This window comes from Malus sylvestris, chromosome 10 (genome assembly GCF_916048215.2).
Source record: "Malus sylvestris chromosome 10, drMalSylv7.2, whole genome shotgun sequence".
Taxonomy (NCBI): domain Eukaryota; kingdom Viridiplantae; phylum Streptophyta; class Magnoliopsida; order Rosales; family Rosaceae; genus Malus; species Malus sylvestris.
The window spans coordinates 2,039,619-2,058,792 of record NC_062269.1 but is presented as its reverse complement, the minus strand read 5'-3'; the positions used below and the strand labels follow the sequence as shown (position 1 = coordinate 2,058,792).

The following is a 19,174-nucleotide window of genomic DNA, read 5'->3' as shown; positions in this document are numbered from 1 at the left end:
CTTCCCCCACCATCGTGCACCTTTTGGGTTTTGAAATAGGGTCACTTCTATCAGAACATCTTTGGGTATTTTATTGGCCTCGTGAATGTTGTCATCAGGAACAATTTTTGTTCAAAACTTACTTTAGTAGTATTGAAGTGGCAAAACAATACGCAGACTTCAATAGTGTGAAGAAGTGTGGGGCTCGTTTGGTGTACGAGCAAGATTTGGAAGAACTAAAGCAAACATTGAAAATCCTAAAACGAACACATGAATATAGATATAGTGACGAGGAAGCTTCAAGTGGACCTGGAAGTGCTAACTTCAACGACACAAAACAAATCCACAAAAGATATTGTTACTAGTCATCATCTTATAGTAAATGTAGGCCAGTCCCCATTGATTTATCCCATCAGCTTTATAGTCTTTAAAGATATTTTCTGCTTCGCCATCTTAGTCAATGGATTCAATCTCACGAGTTATAAGTAGGGGTGGGCGCGGTGCGGTTTGGTACGGTTTCGAGTGAAACCACAACCGAAACCGAAACAAAAATCTGCACCAAAAGTGCAGCTAACTTGTACCTAACTTGTACCAAAACTGCAACAAATGACAACTACTAAAATTGAGACAACATCCAATGCATCAAAGGTTTTAAACTTTAAATCCTTATGCATCACATCTACTAAAATTGAGCTTGATCACCATTCACAATACTTTACAACCCAATTGAAAGGTTAAGTTTGCCATAATACAAACCTATAAGTTATAACCTAGTTGAAAAGTTTAAAATATAAGTTATATAACATTTATTTATTATATGGTGCGGTTTCGGTTTCGGTGCGGTTTTGAAAACTCAAAATCGAAACCAAACCGTTTTGTGTGCCGCGGTTCGGTTTTGAAACCGAAACCGTTTCAAAACCGCAAAACCAAACCGTTTGGTGCGGTTTGATTCGATTCGTGTTTCGGTTTCGGTTTTCGGTTCCAAGTGCCCACCCCTAGTTATAAGGAACGAAGAAAAATCTGCTTAATTTCTCATGGCAGTAGTTTTTCATTTCTTAATTTCATTTCAGTCCCTGTAAAGTCAGTTGCATCATAAACTTGGGAAGAATTGGCAAAGCTGGCTGGAGTTGAAGCAGGACAAATACTATCCGAGCGCACTGGCCTCAATGTTTCTTCCTGGTACGAGAATGAACCGTACCAGTCTGTTTTTGTAAACACGGGGCAGTTGAATTCAAACTTTTATAGAAAAAGAATTGACGCGTTTCAGTCTGTTTTTGTAACAAATGGAAAAACACTGTTGTCTTGATCTGCAGTCATCTGTTGTTGTACAAATAACAAAATTCGAAAGGAATATTTGGATGAAACACGAAACTTAATTCAATCTTTCGAACATCATTTGAATTATTAAGTCCCCAGTCAACAAGAAGCTCCTAGTTTCTCTTCTACAAACTGCACTGAAATCCTACTAATTGTGAGGTTACTTGATCTATTATGAGCAACTAATCCTCGCGAAAGTGGCTCTTCAGAGTCAAATATTGTACATCATCAAGTTCAAGACTTGGCCGAACACCACAGCAAACGAGATTTCTTCAAACTCATCAGGAAAACAGACCGAAGGCTCACCTTTGGTTTTCTTGAAGGCAGCAGAGGAAGCGTCGTTTCGCCTATAAGAATCCTTGCAGCTTCCTTCACCATTGGCCTCTTCATAAGGTTCGGGTGCACACTAGCAAGTCCAGTCATCAGCATCCTCTCCATCTCTACCGTATCAAATTTCCCCAACAACCTCGGATCAGCAGCTTCGATCAGTTTCCCTTTTTCCCACATGATCCAAACCCAATCAACCACCACTGTTCCATCATCCTCCACCGGCTTTCTCGCCCTCGCCATCTCTAACACCACCACACCAAAGCTGTAAACATCAGTTTTAACAGTTGGAACACCTCAATAAACGTATCCCGGAGCAAGATATCCCATTGTTCCGGCCGGTATAGTTGTTTCTCTTGCACTGATGGAACTATGCTCATACACTTCTGCTACACCAAAATCCCCAAGTTTGGCATTAAAATCTGCATCGAGCATTATGTTGCAAGTTTTAACATCTCTATGAATTATTTGCCTCTCACACTCCTCGTGAAGATATGCAAGAGCAGATGCGACTCCGAGAACTATATTAAGTCTTTGCTTCTAGGATAGAACAATTGCTGAACTCAAGCTTTTGTGAAGAACTTAGCTGAGGCTTCCATTGGGTATACTAGTACACCAGGACTAACTCATTACCCTCACAGCACCACCCATGAAGCTGAACCAGATTCTTGTACCACAAACAACCCACCATAGTTGCAAACTCCATGGTAAAAGGATGACGCAGACTACCAATTCCATCAGGCCTCTCAAACCTTTTCACTGCCACTTATCCACCAGAGGGCAGAGACTCTTTATAAACCTTAGCGGATGCCCCTTCCCCAACAACCCTGTTTCGGTTAAACCCCATTGTAGCTGATCTTAGTGACAAACTTTTCTGAACTTTATTCGCCTCAACTCAACAAGTCTTGCCCTCTCTGCTCCTTTTGGCAGTGACCTTTCTCTTCTTCACACATACAAAACAAATGACAAAACGGAATGCGAATATGGAGAGGACAAATGCTGCTCAACCTCCCAAACCAAGAGCCATCTCCAGTACCTTTGTTTTTCTTCCATGAGAACGATTTTCTAGGCTGCTTTTGGTACTTGAATCTTCTGGTGAAGAGCACGTGAAGCAGTCCACTTCTTCAAACTCATCCGTAGTAATCTCGGTTGGAAGAGATCCGAAAGTCTTGAATCTCCACCTGTCAACAATGTGAATTGAAGAGCCCTGCCCATTCGAGGCAGAGAAACCGACACGCATGAACTCCTTGAACTGGTTGGAGAGGTCAATCTGAGCAACAAGAAGAGGCGTTGGAGGCCTAGTTGACGAGTATCCGACCAAAACCCGAACCATCTTGACAGCATCTCTGCAGTCAATCAAGCAGTAACCTCCCTCCCACTTTTCAAATCAATTCCTCTTAAAACAACATCAACACAGGCAACATACACAACCGTGTTCACATCAATACTAATGTGGTAACCATTGATGTCAGCAACCATAGGATCAAACCTGGTATCGAATTTCACAGCGATGAACGATTCTTTTGACACCGAGGATGGCTTGTACTGACTATTACTGAGGTTGGATGAATTGTACTGACTATTACATGTAAGAGCTCGATTCGGCTTCTCCAACAAACTGTTTTCCCCGATCAATTTTCTAACTGAAATACAAACAAAGACAATTCTGTTTGATTAACTTCCAACTGTCTTGTTCTTTGAACAAGTTTCCCATTAATAAATCTAAAAGTTGAAGCATTCACAAAGATAAAGATTCACACTTATTGAGAAACCGAGTGAAAAAAAACCCCAAGTACTGTTTCAGGCTACATTATGCAACAATAACTGAGAGAGTGAATCATACTATTCAGTGAATCCCTCAGAGTCCCCACGAGCTCCTTGTCTCCCTTCATAAAAAGAGTGGGCAAACCTGATGGGAGTAGCTGCGAAGGATTGTTGGCGGCCTTTGGAAGCAGAGCGCTAAGGCGGCAAAATCTAGTTTGCTCCGAGACGCCGAAGAGAGTCAAGCTAGGATAAGTGTTGTAATTTGGAAATTATATTGGGGGTAATTTAGGCCTTTCATAAGTTCCATCGAAAGTGCCTTCACCATGAGCGGTAGGTCTCGGGTTCGAGACTTGGAGCAGCCTCTCCATAAATGGGGGTAAGGCTAGCCGACATTCACCTCTCCCAGACCCTGCGTAAAGCGGAAGCTTGTGTACTGGGTACGACCTATATAAGTTCCATTGAAAGCTCCCCATTGCTTCTTGCGAATGCAGGTTTCGAGAAGAGCAAATGACAAACAATAATTAGGAACTCAATGGGCTCACTTTTAGTGTAAGCACGTGTCTTGAGAGAAAGATGGCCCCTTCCGACCCTAATTCCCTCACATTCTCGCTCTGAATTTCCCTAAAAACCCTTGCATTGCAGTCAATTTCTTGAAAATTGAGGCGCTTCGACTTGCATGTCGGACTCCTGAGCTACTGGCGAACTATGGTATGTTCCTTTGCCCAATTCCAAGTTCATTTTTCTTGCAATTTTTCAATTGAATTTTGTAGTTTTTGTTTGATTTTTTGAACTTTGCTTTTTGAAAGTTTGGATCTGCTAATTATTATTAGTAGGAGCTGTCTGGTGGGGTGTGTGAGGGAGTAGAATTATCGAATTTTAGGGCAAAATGAAGTTTTTTGAAGTAAAGTTTTTGAGAGTGAAGCGGTGGGTGGTCTGGGTTTGTGCCATTGGCAAAGAGAAAACCTTTTAGCTTTTGATCTTTGTTGATTGGTCTCCTCCTTTTAGCAAAGATGTCGGTTTTACTGGGAAAGCAGTATATTTGACATATGTTATGCTGCCTTTTAGTGATGACGGCATTCAACGATGGTTCATTATGTTAATTTTATTGATTTTGATTGTGTAAAGAATTAGAAACTGGTAAGTCTGTAAAGTAGAAACTGTGTTGTACCATATTTTGCTTTCATTCTGAAACTAATTCATTCTTATCCAAAAGTTATAAGAGATAACGAATTTAGTGAGTATATTCTCCTAGAAGATGAAGGTTACTTGATCCTTAGAGAAAAACAATTCAAGCCCAGTAGTTAAAAAAGATAAAGAAAAACCCAACTGACTTGATGATTGAGAAAGGATTTCACAACTAAGAATCAATTAGAGCATGACAAGTTAATAGACGAGGTTTTTTTTTTTTTCCTTCAGTTGAGCTCTTGAAGTGTTTTTGCATAAAACTTAGTGTTGTTGGGGCGTTTTGTTCTACGATTGAATGAGGGAAAAACTTTAGACTTAATTGTTAAACATGCACTACAAAAACACTACTGATGAACTACTAAAGCACTACATAGTTACTACTAAAACACTTAAAATGCAGTAGAAAGACATGCAACACAGGAATTTCAAGGTTTCATTAGAAAGTTCTTTCAAATGTTTGCATCTAGTCAATTTGAAGACCCTCTATCTATTTTTTTGCAATGTGTTTCCATCATCCAAATGCAGTGTTTACCCTATTTTGGATGAGGGACCTTAAAAGTCCAAGAAACTTAAGCTAAATTTGTTAGGAGTTCTTTACAACAATGGACTTGAAAATGACTAGATGCAATAAGTTTGATAGAATTTTCAAATCTTCCAAATGTCATTTTGAAAATCCCTTGTTTAGTCTTTTGTAGTGCATTTCTAGTGCTTTAGAAGTAGATTTGCAGTGTTGAGTAGCTCCATACTTTGAAAGTCCTCACCCAAACACAGGGTTAGGGTATTTCTATGCAAACCACCATACTCAAAACTCCCTTGTAATACCTCCAGTGTTTCGAGTGTTTAGAGATCACTGTACTGTGAGCCTTGCTTTCCATTGTAAGCTATTATTTTCATTACTGTTTGTTAATCCATATTTTATATTTCATATGCCTACTCCTACCATGTTTATCAACCAGAATCAGAATACTTTTACTCTCTCTCATTCTCTCTCTGTTTTTTTAATGAGAAACAAAGACTTAAAAAGTAAAAGAAGTACAATGTAGAAACCAGTCAAGCCCAATGTTGTAAAAAGCAAAGAACCATAGTACTCAGTAGGCAACTGTGAACCAATATGTGTTTTTCTTACTTAGTAAACTTGTAACTTTCATTTATGTCTTTTTGTTCCCTACATATATGGTGATGCTATAAGTCATCAAAAGACAAAAGAAATTATGATGCTATTGGATTGTCTCTGTTCGTGCATTTATTAAGCAGCTTTAGAGCACTTTATAAATTGGATTTTTGTTTTCTCTGTCCATTATATTCGTGCGGATCTCGCCTGAGAGGGTTAATCAATTGGAAATAATGCTTGTATTTTAAATATAGATATTTTAACTCTTTTTTGCTGTCGAAGCCATCCAGTATCAAAATCTGCTAACCTAAGTTCTTTTAAGTATAAATAATAAATTAAGATAGCTTCTCCTTTTCTCACTTTTCCTGTTTTCATCCTTTTGTGAGAGGATTATATAATATGATGAAAGATGTCAAGTTTAGTGATTCATACGATTTTCTAATCATGTTGTTGCACTACTGAATTTATTTAAAGCTTCAGTAATATATGGAAGAAATCATATAATGTCTCCATGAGCACTGGTATGCATGAAGAGTGAAGATTTCAAAGATTGATGGTTTATCGGATTTCTCTAATATAATGAACGATGTATCATCAGGGTTTCTCGTGTTTAGTGATTCATACATTTTTTTAATCTTGTTGTTGCACTACTGAAATTTTTATAGCTTCGGTAATAATAATATATAGAAGAAAATCATGAGTTTTAGACTTTTATATCATGTAATGTCTCTATAAGCACTGGTATGCATGAAGAGTGAAGATTTCGGAGAATGATGGTTAATCGGATTACAATATACCTGCCTATACTTTAGTGGTCCTAATGTATCACTTTTGGCTATTCTTAATAGTAGTACATTCCCCAGTTAAATTGCATAACATGCATTATATTTGCAGGTGTCTGAGAATCACCGTTTTTTACCATTAGTGTCCATATTTTGCCGTGCTTAATTTGGTGATGTCCTCTTTTATCTTTTGAACTTTGTTGACTGGTCTCCTCCTTTAAGTGTTGTGGCCATAAAGATGTCGGTTTTATCGGGAAAGCAGTAGATTTGACATATGTTATGCTGTGTTTTAGTGACGAAGGCATTCATAATGGATTCATTATGTAAATTTTGTTGATTTTAATTGTGTAAAGAAGTAGATACTAGTGTATAAGTCTATGTCATATCTGCAGTGCGCATGTGCTGTACCATACTTTTGCACTCATTTTGAAAGTAATTCGTTCTTTTCCGAAACTTATTCTCCTGGAAGATGATGGTACTTGATCTTTAAAGAAAAACACTTCAAATCCAATAGTTAAAAAAGAAAAAAAAAATGACCCAACTGACTTGATGATGGAGAAAGTATTTCACAACTAAGAATCAATTAGAGCATGACAAGTAGATAGACGAGGTTTTTTTTTCCCTTCAATTGAGCTCTTGAAGTGTTTTTGTATAAAACTTAGAGTTGTCGGGTGTTTTGTTCTATGTTTGAATGAGGGACAAACTTTAGACGTAATTGTTAAAAATGCACTACAAGAACACTACTGATGAACTACTAAATCACTACAAAGTTACTACTAAAACACTACAATGCAGTAGAAAGACACGCAACAAACAAAGAAATTTTAAGGTGTCATTTGAAAGTTCTCTCAAATGTTTTTGCATCTAGTCATTTTGAAGCCTTTTTATCTAACTTTATTTTATTTTTTGTAGTGCGTTTCTGAAAGGTGTAGCCTAGGTTTCATGGAACTCTAAATACCATCATCCAAATCCAGTGTTTATACTATGTTTGGATGAGAGACCTTAAGAGTCCATGGAACTTAGCCTAGGTTTCATGATTCTTATGAATACTCCTTTTCTTTGATGTATGGACCATTTCAACTCAACTCTTACATTGCAGCTTGCATTAAAGACTTCTCAGTTGGTTGACTGGTTTTATCAGATTTGATATTGCTAATTGCTGGGGGTGATATATTTAGCGCATGGTGTAACTGTGAGATGGGTTGTCTAAATGACAGGGAAGTCGCAACATATTCAACAAAGGCTCAACATTGTAAGTGGACTTGTAACCCATCTTTCTAGCTTAGCCTGTCCTAAAGTACGTGAGGAGGCAGAATTGCTACCGTTGCTGCTTTTTCCAGGTCTGATTAATAGAACAGATGTGTGGCCCAAAGCTTTGGAGAAGTGCGGACCTAACAAAAAGATGTGTGAAAAAACCTATATAGAAGTTTCATGGTGGGTGCCATAAATAGTTTCCTCTTAAAGAAAAGGCAAAGAAAGATAACGTGTCCCAGCAAGGTAACTTTCTCATTGTCAGTCTTCCACTTTTTTTTTTTTTTTTGTGGAAAATACTTTGGAACGAGTATTTGAAAGTAAGTGAAGAAATAAGATAACTAGGTGGCTTTGGCATCACTGAACAAACAAAGAGACATGAATATCTTTTATTAGAAGAAAGTTGGGAACTTGCTCAAAAATCTTTGTTTCTTGGAAATTTCCCATTGTCGGTCTTCCACTTGTTTTGTGGAAAATACTTGTCCTTTCAGCTTTTCCTCTTGAACGAGTATTGGAAACTAGAGAGCTCTTGCATGAGGATTTCCTTTGCTTCTTTGAGGGGGATTTACATTGCACGGAAACATTACAGCGGTTGGGCTCAAATTTGTTGCCACCTCACATTGTATATTTTAATTTTGTGGCGTGACAACACGCAATAGGTTGACCACGGCTACTTTGGCATTCTCATTTCATGTAATTCATTGTTCTTTTTGACATATAACGTTTTCAGTTGACTTTTTATTGGTTTTGTTACTTGATGGCTTGTGTCATGGTGTTGATTAGAAACTAAAATTAAAAACCGAAAATATAAATTTTGAAAGCTCAAGAAACCAGTTTTTAGTTTTCATTTCTTTAAAAACTAAAAATTAGGAGTTGTCAAACAAGTTTTCTTTGAAAATTAAAAACCGAAATAGAGTCTCTTGTGTCAGAACACCTTTGAGTAATTTATCTGCTTCGTGAAGATTGTAAACCTCGTGAACGAGAAATTTGTCATTGTGACAATAACATAAGCGGTACAACATTTGTTTTTATAGAAGTGGAAAATTTTATTTTTTAAGTTATTAACTTTTTAGCATATATATTCTACCATTTATATAGTGACGCGTGGTGTACCATTTTGTGTACCGATCAGGTAGTCGACAGTCGGCATTCCTCAGTTACGTCAAATCCTTATGAAAATTTTTGTGTGGAAAATACTTGTCCTTTCACTTTGGAATGAGTATTGGAAATCACAGTCAGTCTTCCTTAGGAGTCCATGTGTTAACGTGTTCCTTTCAGCTTTTTCTCTTCAACGAGTATTGGAAAGTGGACAGCTCCTGCGATTTCCATGTTGCTGGTTTGAGAGATATTTTAACTTTGTGGCGTGACAATACGTAATATGTTGATTACACCGTTGCCTTAACGTTTTCATTTCATGTAATTCATTCTTTCTTTCCCACATATAACGTTTTCTGTTGAGACTTGAGAGTTTAATTTGTTTTGTTACTTGATGGCTTGTGTGACGGTGTTGATTAGAAATGTTGGCTGATGGAGCTGCTTGCTAGGCCCTTCCAACTTATCTTTGGCTTGATACTGGATGTCAATGTTTGTTTGCTGATGTTCTCACTAAATTAGTTTTTGTTCTTCCTTTTAATCCAAGTTTAATCCTTATGTGATGAAACATTCAAATCAGTCTAATGAAACCAATATGAGCAGTTTCATGCACTGGACTCGTAGTTTAATTTGATTAAATGGTTTAGCTCATTTTTTTAGTAGTAAGTGTTGTGCGTCAAATATGAAATCAATAAATTAATACAAAAAAAAATGACAAAACAAACAATTCAAAGTAACACAAAGATTTATACTAATTTGGCATAAGCCTACCTCCAATGCAGAAACGGCCAGAAAATTTCAGTAATAATCAATAGAAATTACAAATAGAGTTTTAAGTCTCAAACCTCAAATCCCAAATACACCTAGTAGTTCTCTCAAATAAAGAATAAATGGACAAGATGAAAATACATCTCTCCCAAAAACCATAAAATGTAGCACCAATATCTTGAATGTATAATTGCCCAAAACCTTTCATTTTCTCTTTTGCTAATGGGAACCAAAAGAAAAGCTCCTTTTTTTTTTTTTTTTCCTGCCTCTCTCTGTTTTTTAGGAACCGAAAGGCATAGGTTGCCTTTCTTTTTCTTTTTGGTGATGCAACCAAAAGAAAAGCATCCAATGCCTTCTAATATTGGCTGCTTTCTGCCTTTAACTTAGTCGTCACGTGGCTTTCACATGGAGCTATTAAAACAGCCAATCAATAGGCTTGAGCCAAAATAAACAGCACAATCGGAATGAGCCACTAAATCTAACAGTAAGCATCGGTTGAAGTGATCAAACAGAGATCGTTTAACCATTTCTTAGCTTCTCTGTTTTTTTTTTTTGGACCATTAGTAATTGTTTGGAATTTTAACAGTACTCGAGAGTATGAGATACTCAAAATATTTTAACCGTTAAATAATTTACCATAAATCACCTTAAAATTTTGGTTCTTTTACTCCTCTTTAGGTAAACAGTCATACTAATCAAAGAAATAAGTCATCATCTGACCTACACTGAACCGTGTGGTCCTCACCACCTCCACTACCAGTATAAGCACTCAATTGTCCATCTCCCTCCCATTTATTTCCTTTCCTACCTCTGTGAATTTCCTCTATTCCTACAACTTTGTTGCGAGAATTTTCAGTGCGATTTTTCTGCTTCTTTCCTTGCCATTTGTCACTTCTCTCTGCCTGCGCAAGCTTGTGTTGATCCTGTATTTTGTTTTTCTGGTAATTCTCTGAGTCCTTAATCTCTTTTGCTTAATATACAATTTCAATTACGAAAACAAGATTTAAACTTTCTATTTTCTTTTTAACTGCTCATTTTTGTTTCACTTGTTCATTTGTTTGCCGAACCCATTTTCTCACTAAATTAGTGATTATTTTTCCCTTTTAATTGAAGTTTATCTTTTTAGTTATGCGATGAACATTCAAATCAGTCAAATGAAACCAATATGATGCAACGAACTTGTAGTTGAGTTTGATTAAATGGTTTTGCTCTTTTTTTAGTACTTTTCCTTGACCAAAGCGATCAAACAAAGATCGTTTAACCGTTGGTTAGTGTGATCAAAACTTGAAAGTGAAATTAATCAAAGCCATTTCCTCTCTTAATTTCACTTTATACAAAAGAGAGAGCGAGTGAGTATTGCTAATTGTTCAATAGTTTCTAACTATAGCTTCTCCGTTTTTTTTTTTTGGGGGACCATTACCAATTGTTTGGAATTTTTAGAGTACTCGAGAGTATGAGATTTACAGTAATATCACTTAATTTTTAGGGTACTCGAGAGTATGGATTTTTTAGAGCGAGTATTGCTAATTGTTTAATATCACTTCAATTTTTTTTTAAATTTTAAAACATTGATCTTCTATCATTATGCTTGTTCATTCAGTTATTGTTTGCAGTACCCGATTTACAGCAACTGTGTTTTCCGTTGGCATTGACTTTGAACACCCAAAGAGCCCCTGCATCTTTTTATTCAAGTGAATCAGCTCCTCGATGGAAGTATGATGTGTTTTTGAGTTTCAGGGGTGTAGACACCCGCAAGGGTTTTGTATCCCATCTATACCATGAATTGTGCAAGTGCCATGGATTTACAACTTTCTTTGACGATCGAGAGCTTGAAGAAGGAACAAATATTCCTCTTGAGCTCCCAAGTGCGATCAAAGAATCGCATATAGCAATTGTTGTTCTCTCACCAAACTATGCTTCTTCCAAATGGTGCTTAGACGAACTCACAACTATTCTTCAATGCATGGAAGGCAGGAACTCAGTTCTGCCGGTCTTTTATGAGATAGATCCATCTGACGTTGGAAACCAACGGGGATGTTTTGCCAAAGCCTTCGCGGATCATGAAGAAAAGTTCATCACTACTGAAGACAAAAAGAAGGTGACCCAGTGGAGAGCTGATTTGACAAATATATCCAAATTTTCTGGGTGGCATTTGAAGAATTTTAAGTAAGCATGCACGGACAATTAATTTCCCATATCTTTTTTTTTTTTTTTTTTGTAAAGTTGGACTTCATTAACAACAAGGAGTAAAACAGAGGAGCCACAAATGCAAAAGCTCCACTCCCAGCAGGGAGATGAAAAGTACGAATGTTTTGTTTATCTTCCATTGATTGCTTATTTTACTTTTCTTCCTCGTAGATCTGAAAGAGAGCTTATCGAAACAATCGTCCACAGTGTCTGGCGGAAAGTGCAAGCTACATTCATGCCATCAGATTCCTCACGGAAGTTAGTTGGAACTGATTATTCACTCGAGCAACTATGTTTGCTATTAGCTCATGATGCCAATGATGTTCGCTTTATTGGGATAACGGGGATGGGTGGCATAGGCAAGACAACCCTTGCTAAGCTAGTTTATGATAAAATCTGCCATCATTTTGAAGTTCATTTTTTTCTTGCCAATGTTAGAGAGGCTTGTGCAAAAAATGGTATAGTTGATCTTGCAAAAAGACTTCTTTCCTCGCTCTTGAAGGAAAGGACCGAAGAAATTTGGGATGAAGAGCGCGCAAGTGTTCTCACTGAGAAGTTCTTACACAATAAAAAGGTTCTTCTTGTACTTGATGACGTGGATGAATTAAAGCAACTCCAAGTGTTGGCTGGAAATCAAGGTTGGTTTGGCATGGGGAGTAGAATTATCGTTACAACTAGGAATCAACGTCTGCTAGTCCAACATGATATTGCAACATCATATAAGGTGGAGGGGTTGAATGATGCTGAAGCACTTAAGCTCTTTAGCTTGCATGCCTTTAAAAAAGACCAACCCGAGGAAGTTTTTTTGGAACTGTCTAAGTATTTCATTAATCATGCTGGAGGCCTTCCATTAGCTCTTGAAACTTTGGGGTCGGCTTTGTTTAAGAGAGGGCTAGATGCTTGGCATAGTGTACGGGATAATCTATCAAAAATTCCTAATCCAGCTATTTTTGATAAACTTAAAATAAGTTATGATGGACTAGAAGAGTGGGAGAAGAGCATTTTTCTCGATGTTGCATGTTTCTACAAAGGGTATTACAGGAAGCAAGTAATTGAAAGTCTAGATAGGTCTAATTCTTTTGGAATCTCTAGCCATATTGTGATAGATGTACTAATTGAGAGATTTCTCCTCTATCAAGATCACCAAAAATGCATACGGATGCATGATTTGATAGAAGAAATGGCATGGACAATTATTGGCCACAAGTCTAAGGAGCCTGGTCTACGCAGTAGGTTGTGGCTCTATGATGACATTTCTCATGTATTCAGGACCAATATGGTAAGAAGTTAAATACCAAGTTTGAAAGAACTTTTGACACTATTATACTTGAATGTGAAATTAATTTGTCCTTTTTCCTTAATTGTCAGGATTTGAGTGCAATTGAAGTCATATCGTTAACCTTGCCTAGATATGCAGTGGTCGAGTGGAATTGGGAAGCCTTCTCTAAGATGGATAGACTGAGGATTTTGATAGTCGATAATTTGAGTTCGATCTTTTCTTCAGGCCCTAAATTTCTTCCGTGTTCATTGAGATATATATGGTGGTTTCAATATCCTTCTAATTTTCTTCCAACCAACTTTCACATGCGCCACCTTACTGAACTTCACATGTATGGAAGCAGTCTTGTTCGGTTATGGGAGGGAAAAGTGGTAAGAGTAGTATTTTTACCATTAAAAAAAAAAAAAGTGATGAGAGTAGTGATGAATAAAATGATACCACTTGGGTAGTGACTAATCAGTACTCACTTTTTGGACAAGTATATTTTATTATTTTCAAAAATAATGGACATGCTATTTAATTTTTCTTGGGGCTTTAAAAATAAAGAACACGAACCAAAACAAAAATGAGCATATAGAGTACTCACTAGTGAGTACTTAATTATTATTCATCCTTGAATAAATGCTATTTAATATACAAAATAATCATTTATTTATTTATATGATCTTAATCTTATCGATGTTGTACAGGACTTGCCCAACTTGAGATGGATCGATCTTAGCAACTCAGGTAAATTGAAGAGTACCCCGGATTTCAGTGGTGTTCCAAATCTTGTGAAGTTGAATCTTCGAGGTTGTTTCAATTTAGTTGAGATACACCCGTCTATTGCACATCTTAAAAAACTTGAACTTTTGAATTTTGAATGCTGCTCAAAACTTGAGAGCCTCCCAAGTGAGCTTAAAATGGATTCTCTTGAATTTTTAAGTCTTAGCAACTCAGATGTGAAAAAGATTCCAGAATTTGGGGAGCAGATGAAGAATGTGTCCTCGATTGACTTAAGTGCGACTCCGATAGAGAAAATACCTTCAATTGGGCATTTGGTTGGCCTTCAGGAGTTGTGTCTAGTTGGTTGCTCATATCTCTTGAACCTTCCGACGACTATTTGTAATTTGAAGTCTCTTAGAAGACTCCGAATGCAAGGATGCTCAAAAATTGACAAACTCCCAGGAGACATGGATAACTTATGTAACGGATCGGATGCTAAAGCAAGGGAGGGGTGGGGCCTTCTCCGCTTACTAGGACTTGGAAAGAGTCGTCCTGATCCTCCTTGTTTGGATTTGGTGTTGTCTTCTCTAAATAGTTTATGCTCTTTGACAGAGTTAACAGAGTTATCTCTAAAAGATTGTAAACTCTGTGAAGGAGATATCCCCGATGATATTGGCTGCTTGTCCTTTCTGGAAAGATTGGATCTTAGTGGAAATAATTTCGTCAGTCTACCTGAAAGCATTAGACGCCTTTCTAAGCTTTCGTATCTTGATCTGGAGAGGTGCAAAAGCCTTCAAAAATTGCCTCCTCTTCCATCTAATAGCAAATTACATGTAGATGTAGACAATTGTACTTCCTTGCGAAGTTTGTCAGATCCATCCAAGTTGAACAGCAGATTCGCCAATTTGTATGATTTTAGTTTCACTTGCCTGAATTGCATTGCATTGGTTCAAGATGGAGGCTGGATACTCTCAGGGATTCTAAAATTTGCCACTAATCAAGAGGTACTCTCTCTCTCTCTCTCTCTCTCTCTCTCCCTCTTTTTTTTTCTCTCTCTCTCTCTCTAAATAATTGATCTTTCTTCAGCCACAGGGAATCTCAAAAAAATATTTGAGAGGTATGGTATGCCCTGGAAGTGAAATTCCAGAGTGGTTCAGTAATCAGAGTGTGGGACATTCACTAAATGTGGAGCTTCCTCCACCATCATGTACCAACTGGCTGGGGATTGCCTTTTGTGTTGTTTTTCAAGATGTTAAGCTTCGTTATGATTATTTCGAAATTGAGTGTTTACCTGATGTTAGCCCTAGGATTTTGACCAAAAGAATAACGTCTCTCGAGTCAGAACACCTTTGGGTATTCTATTTGCTTCGTCAAGACTGTCTTGATGAATTTTTTTCTTTCTTAACTTACTTTGATGGTAGTTTTAGAAGGGATGAAGCAAAAGCATTAGTGAATAATGTGAAAAAATGTGGGGCTCGTTTGTTGTACAAGCAAGATTTGGAAGAACTCAACCAAACTCAAAATCCTGAAATGAACACGTGAATATCGTGACGAGGCAACTTCAAGTGGACCTGGAAGTGCTAGCATCAACGACACAAAACAAATCTGCAAAAGGCATTATTAGTCACCATCCTATAATAAATGCAGGTAAGTCACCGTCGCTTTATCCCACCAGCTTAATTGTCTTTAAAAATATTTTAGTCAATGAACTCGAATCCCACAAGCTATATATATTAAGATGGCCATATTTATTGAAAGGCGAGTGGATAAGAATGTTATGTATAAACACTTTTGCAGATTGCATTAAGGAGAGGGAACTGTTATTAGCACTAAAAAAATCTCATTTTACACTCTTTGTGAATCTTAAGTATATTTTTCTTTCTACTTATAGAAAGTTTAGAGCGTAAAATAAGATTTTTAGAGTTCCAATAACAATTCCCTAAGAAGATTGATTTAGACCTAGTTTGGGAGTGAGGTGCTTAAAAAAAAGCACCCATGAAAAAAAGCTGTGAGGGTTTTAGGTGTTTGGTAAACTGAAAAAAAAAGGCTTATTTTGGAAGCTGCTGTGAGAATAAGCTGAAATCAAAGGAAAAAGCTGAAACTGCTATTTGTAGCTTTGGAAAACTGGTTTTTTTTCAAAGCACACGGAGCTACAGTGCTTCTTTAATGAAAAGACTCACTATTAGACTGCTTTTTTTTCCAAAAGCACTTTTATAAAAAAGTTTACCAAACACTCTGCTGATTTATTTCACAGCCGCTTATTTTCACAGCACAGCCGCTTATTCTCACAGCAGCTTTTTTTCAAAGCACAGCAATACCAAACCAGCCCTTAGTATTTGATATTGAGCTTGTAATGTGCCAATAACTAATCCAATTCCAAATTCTTCTTCCTTGCAAAATCTAAAATATTATAATACAGAAATCTAACACTGACATCTAACACTAACAAAGAGTTTTTCATTTCTGAATTTCATTTCAGTTCACTGTAAAACCAGTCCCCATCATAAGCTTGGGAAGAATTGGAGGAGCCGGACTTAAAGTACGAGAACTATCCTAGCGCCGTTCAGTTGGCCTCTATGTTTCTTCCTTGTACAAGAATGAACCACAAGTTTCTGATCACCAATGTGATTTATCTTGCCTGATGTCATTGCTAATCTTGAGGTTCATTTTCTGAAAACACCTTTAATGTTAACACCAGGGACTTGAATTTCAAATATTTATAGAAAGGAAGAATTGACTTGTTTCCGCTTGTTTCTTTAACTAATGGAAACTGCTTGTGCAGTCCAGAAACAGCAATACTTCTTCTGTTCAGTTTCCAAAAGGCCCTTCCGCAAAAACCAGACAAACCTGTAAATCAGTATACATCTAGTCAGTGAATTTGAGAACATGCCAATCTTATGTAGCTGCTGTACCAGGTACAAAATTCAAAAGGAATATTTGGATGAAACACAAAACTTAGTCTTCCGAACATCATTTGAATAATTAAGTCCGTCAGCTAATAACAAAATGCTTGAGACCATGTCAATCATGATAAAACAGACAAGGAAACACTGAGCATTTCATTACTATAAGACATCAAACACATTTCAGACTACAAAATCTGCAAATTAACTGAAGCACCTGAGGGGTTCCTCCAGTTCCCCAGTCAACAACGAGCTCCTAGTTTCTCTATTATAAACTGCACTGAAATCCTACTAATTATGAGGTTACTTGATCTGTTACGAGCAACTAATCCTTGCCAAAGTGGCTCTTCGGAGTCAAATATTGTACATCATCAAGTTCGAGACTTGGCCGAACACCACAGCAAAACGGGATTTCTTCAGAGTCATCAGGAAAACAGGGCGAAGGCTTACCCTTAGTTTTCCTGGTGGCAGCTTCCTTCACCGTTGCCCTCTTCACATGGTTTGGGTGCACACAAGCAAGTCCAGTCATCAGCATCCTCTCCATTTCTACCATATCAAACTTCCCCATCAACCTCAGATCAGCAGCTTCAATCAGTTTTCCCTTTTCCCACATGCTTCAAACCTAATCAGAAACCACTGTTCCATCATCCTCCACCAGCTTTCTTCCCGTTGCTACCTCTAACACCACCACACCAAAGCTGTAAACGTCAGTTTTTACTGTTAGAACACCTGAATAAACGTATTCCGGAGCAAGATATCCCATTGTTCCAGCTGGTATAGTTGCTTCTCTTGCAATGATGGAACTGTGCTCAATCTTCTGCTAGACCAAAATCCCCTAGTTTGGTGTTAAAATCTGCATCGAGCATTATGTTGCAAGTTTTAACATCTCTGTGAATTATTTGCCTCTCACACTCCTCGTGAAGATATGCAAGAGGAAAAGCGACTCCGAGAACTATATCAAGTCTTTGCTTCCAAGATAGGACAACTGCTGAATTGAAGCTTTCGTGGAGAACTTTGTTGAGGCTTCCGTTGGGCAATGTACTCGTACACCAGGACTAACTCATTACCCTCACAGCACCACCCATGAGGCTGAATCAGATTCTTCTGCCGCAAACAACCCACCATAGTTGCAAACTCCGTGGCAAAAGGATGATGCAGACTACCAATCCCATCAGCCCTCTCAAACCTTTTTATTGCCACTTCTCCAACAAGAGTGCAGAGACCCTTTATAAACCTTAGCCGATGCCCCTTCCCCAATACCCTGTTTCGGTTAAACCCCATTGTAGCTGATCTTATATCCGCAAGAGACAAACTTGTCAGAACTTTTAAGCCCTGCCCATTTGAGGCAGAGAAACCGACACGCATGAACTACTTGAACTGGTTGGACAGGTCAATTTGAGCAACAAGAAGAGGCATTGGAGGCCTAGTTGACGAGTATCTGACCCCAAACCCGAATCATCTGGACAGCATCTCTGTACTCAATCAAACAGTAATCTCCCTCCCACTTGTCAAATCAATTCCTCTTAAACAACACCAACACAAGCAACATACACAACGGTGTTCACATCAATACCAATGTGGTAACCATTGATGTCAGCAACCAAGGATCAAACCTGGTATCGGATTTCATAGCGATGAATGATTCTTTCGACACCGAGGATGGCTCCGGAAAGCTCACATACCCCCTCCTGGATGATCCCAGAGAATCGACATCATAATAAGAGATTACTGGATTTTCTGGGCTACGTTTGGTACTTGGATCTTCTGGTGAAGAGCACGTGAAGCAGTCCCCTTCTTCAAAAGCATCCGTAGTAATCCCGGTTGGAGAGATCCGAAAGTCTTGAATCTCCACCTGTCAACAATGTGAATTGAAGAGCCCTGCCCATTCCAGGCAGAGAAACCGACACGCATGAACTCCTTGAACTGGTTGGAGAGGTCAATCTGAGCAACAAGAAGAGGCGTTGGAGGCCTAGTTGATGAGTATCCCACCCAACCGAATCATCTTGACAGCATCTCTGTACTCAATCAAGCAGTAATCTCCCACCCACTTGTCAAATCAATTCCTCTTGAAACAACATCAACACAGGCAACACGCACAACCGTGTTCACATCAATACCAATGTGGTAACCATTGATGTCAGCAACCATAGGATCAAACCTGGTATCGAATTTCACAGTGATGAACGATTCTTTTAACACCGAGGATGGCTCCGGAAGGCTCACATACCCCCCTCTGGATGATCCCAGAGAATCGACATCACAATAAGAGATTACTAATGTTGGATGGATTGTACTGACTATTACTTACTTGTAAGAGCTCGATTCGGACTTCTCCAACAAACTGTTTTCCCCGATCAATTTTCTAACTGAAATACTAATAAAGACAATTCTGTTTGATTAACTTCCAACTGTATTCTTCTTTGTATAAGTTTCCCATTAATAAATCTAAAAGTTGAAGCATTCACAGAAATAAGGATTCACACTTGTCGAGAAACCGAGTAAAAAAAAACCCCCCAAATGCTAG

The 19,174-nt window shown here is 37.9% G+C and overlaps 1 protein-coding gene and 4 pseudogenes across 1 annotated transcript; 1 reads left to right on the top strand and 4 right to left on the bottom strand.

The window, feature by feature from the left end:
- Positions 1–3,139, bottom strand: part of LOC126587874 (L-type lectin-domain containing receptor kinase S.6-like) — a 45,232-nt pseudogene extending 42,093 nt beyond the window's left edge.
- LOC126587900 (L-type lectin-domain containing receptor kinase S.6-like) lies at positions 1,201–1,866 on the bottom strand. The gene has a single exon (XM_050253016.1). The coding sequence runs from the start codon at positions 1,864–1,866 to the stop codon at positions 1,531–1,533; it is 336 nt and encodes a 111-aa protein (XP_050108973.1). The 3' UTR covers positions 1,201–1,530.
- On the bottom strand, positions 1,333–3,860 carry LOC126586941 (L-type lectin-domain containing receptor kinase S.6-like; annotated as a pseudogene).
- Positions 3,861–3,892: 32 nt separating this feature from the next.
- LOC126587863 (TMV resistance protein N-like) overlaps positions 3,893–19,174 on the top strand; it is a 93,361-nt pseudogene continuing 78,079 nt past the window's right edge.
- LOC126587875 (L-type lectin-domain containing receptor kinase S.6-like) lies at positions 16,063–18,379 on the bottom strand (annotated as a pseudogene).

Bases quoted from the DNA above. Each gene is read 5' to 3' on its own strand.
- LOC126587900 (XM_050253016.1), bottom strand. From the start codon at position 1,866: ATGGCGAGGGCGAGAAAGCCGGTGGAGGATGATGGAACAGTGGTGGTT.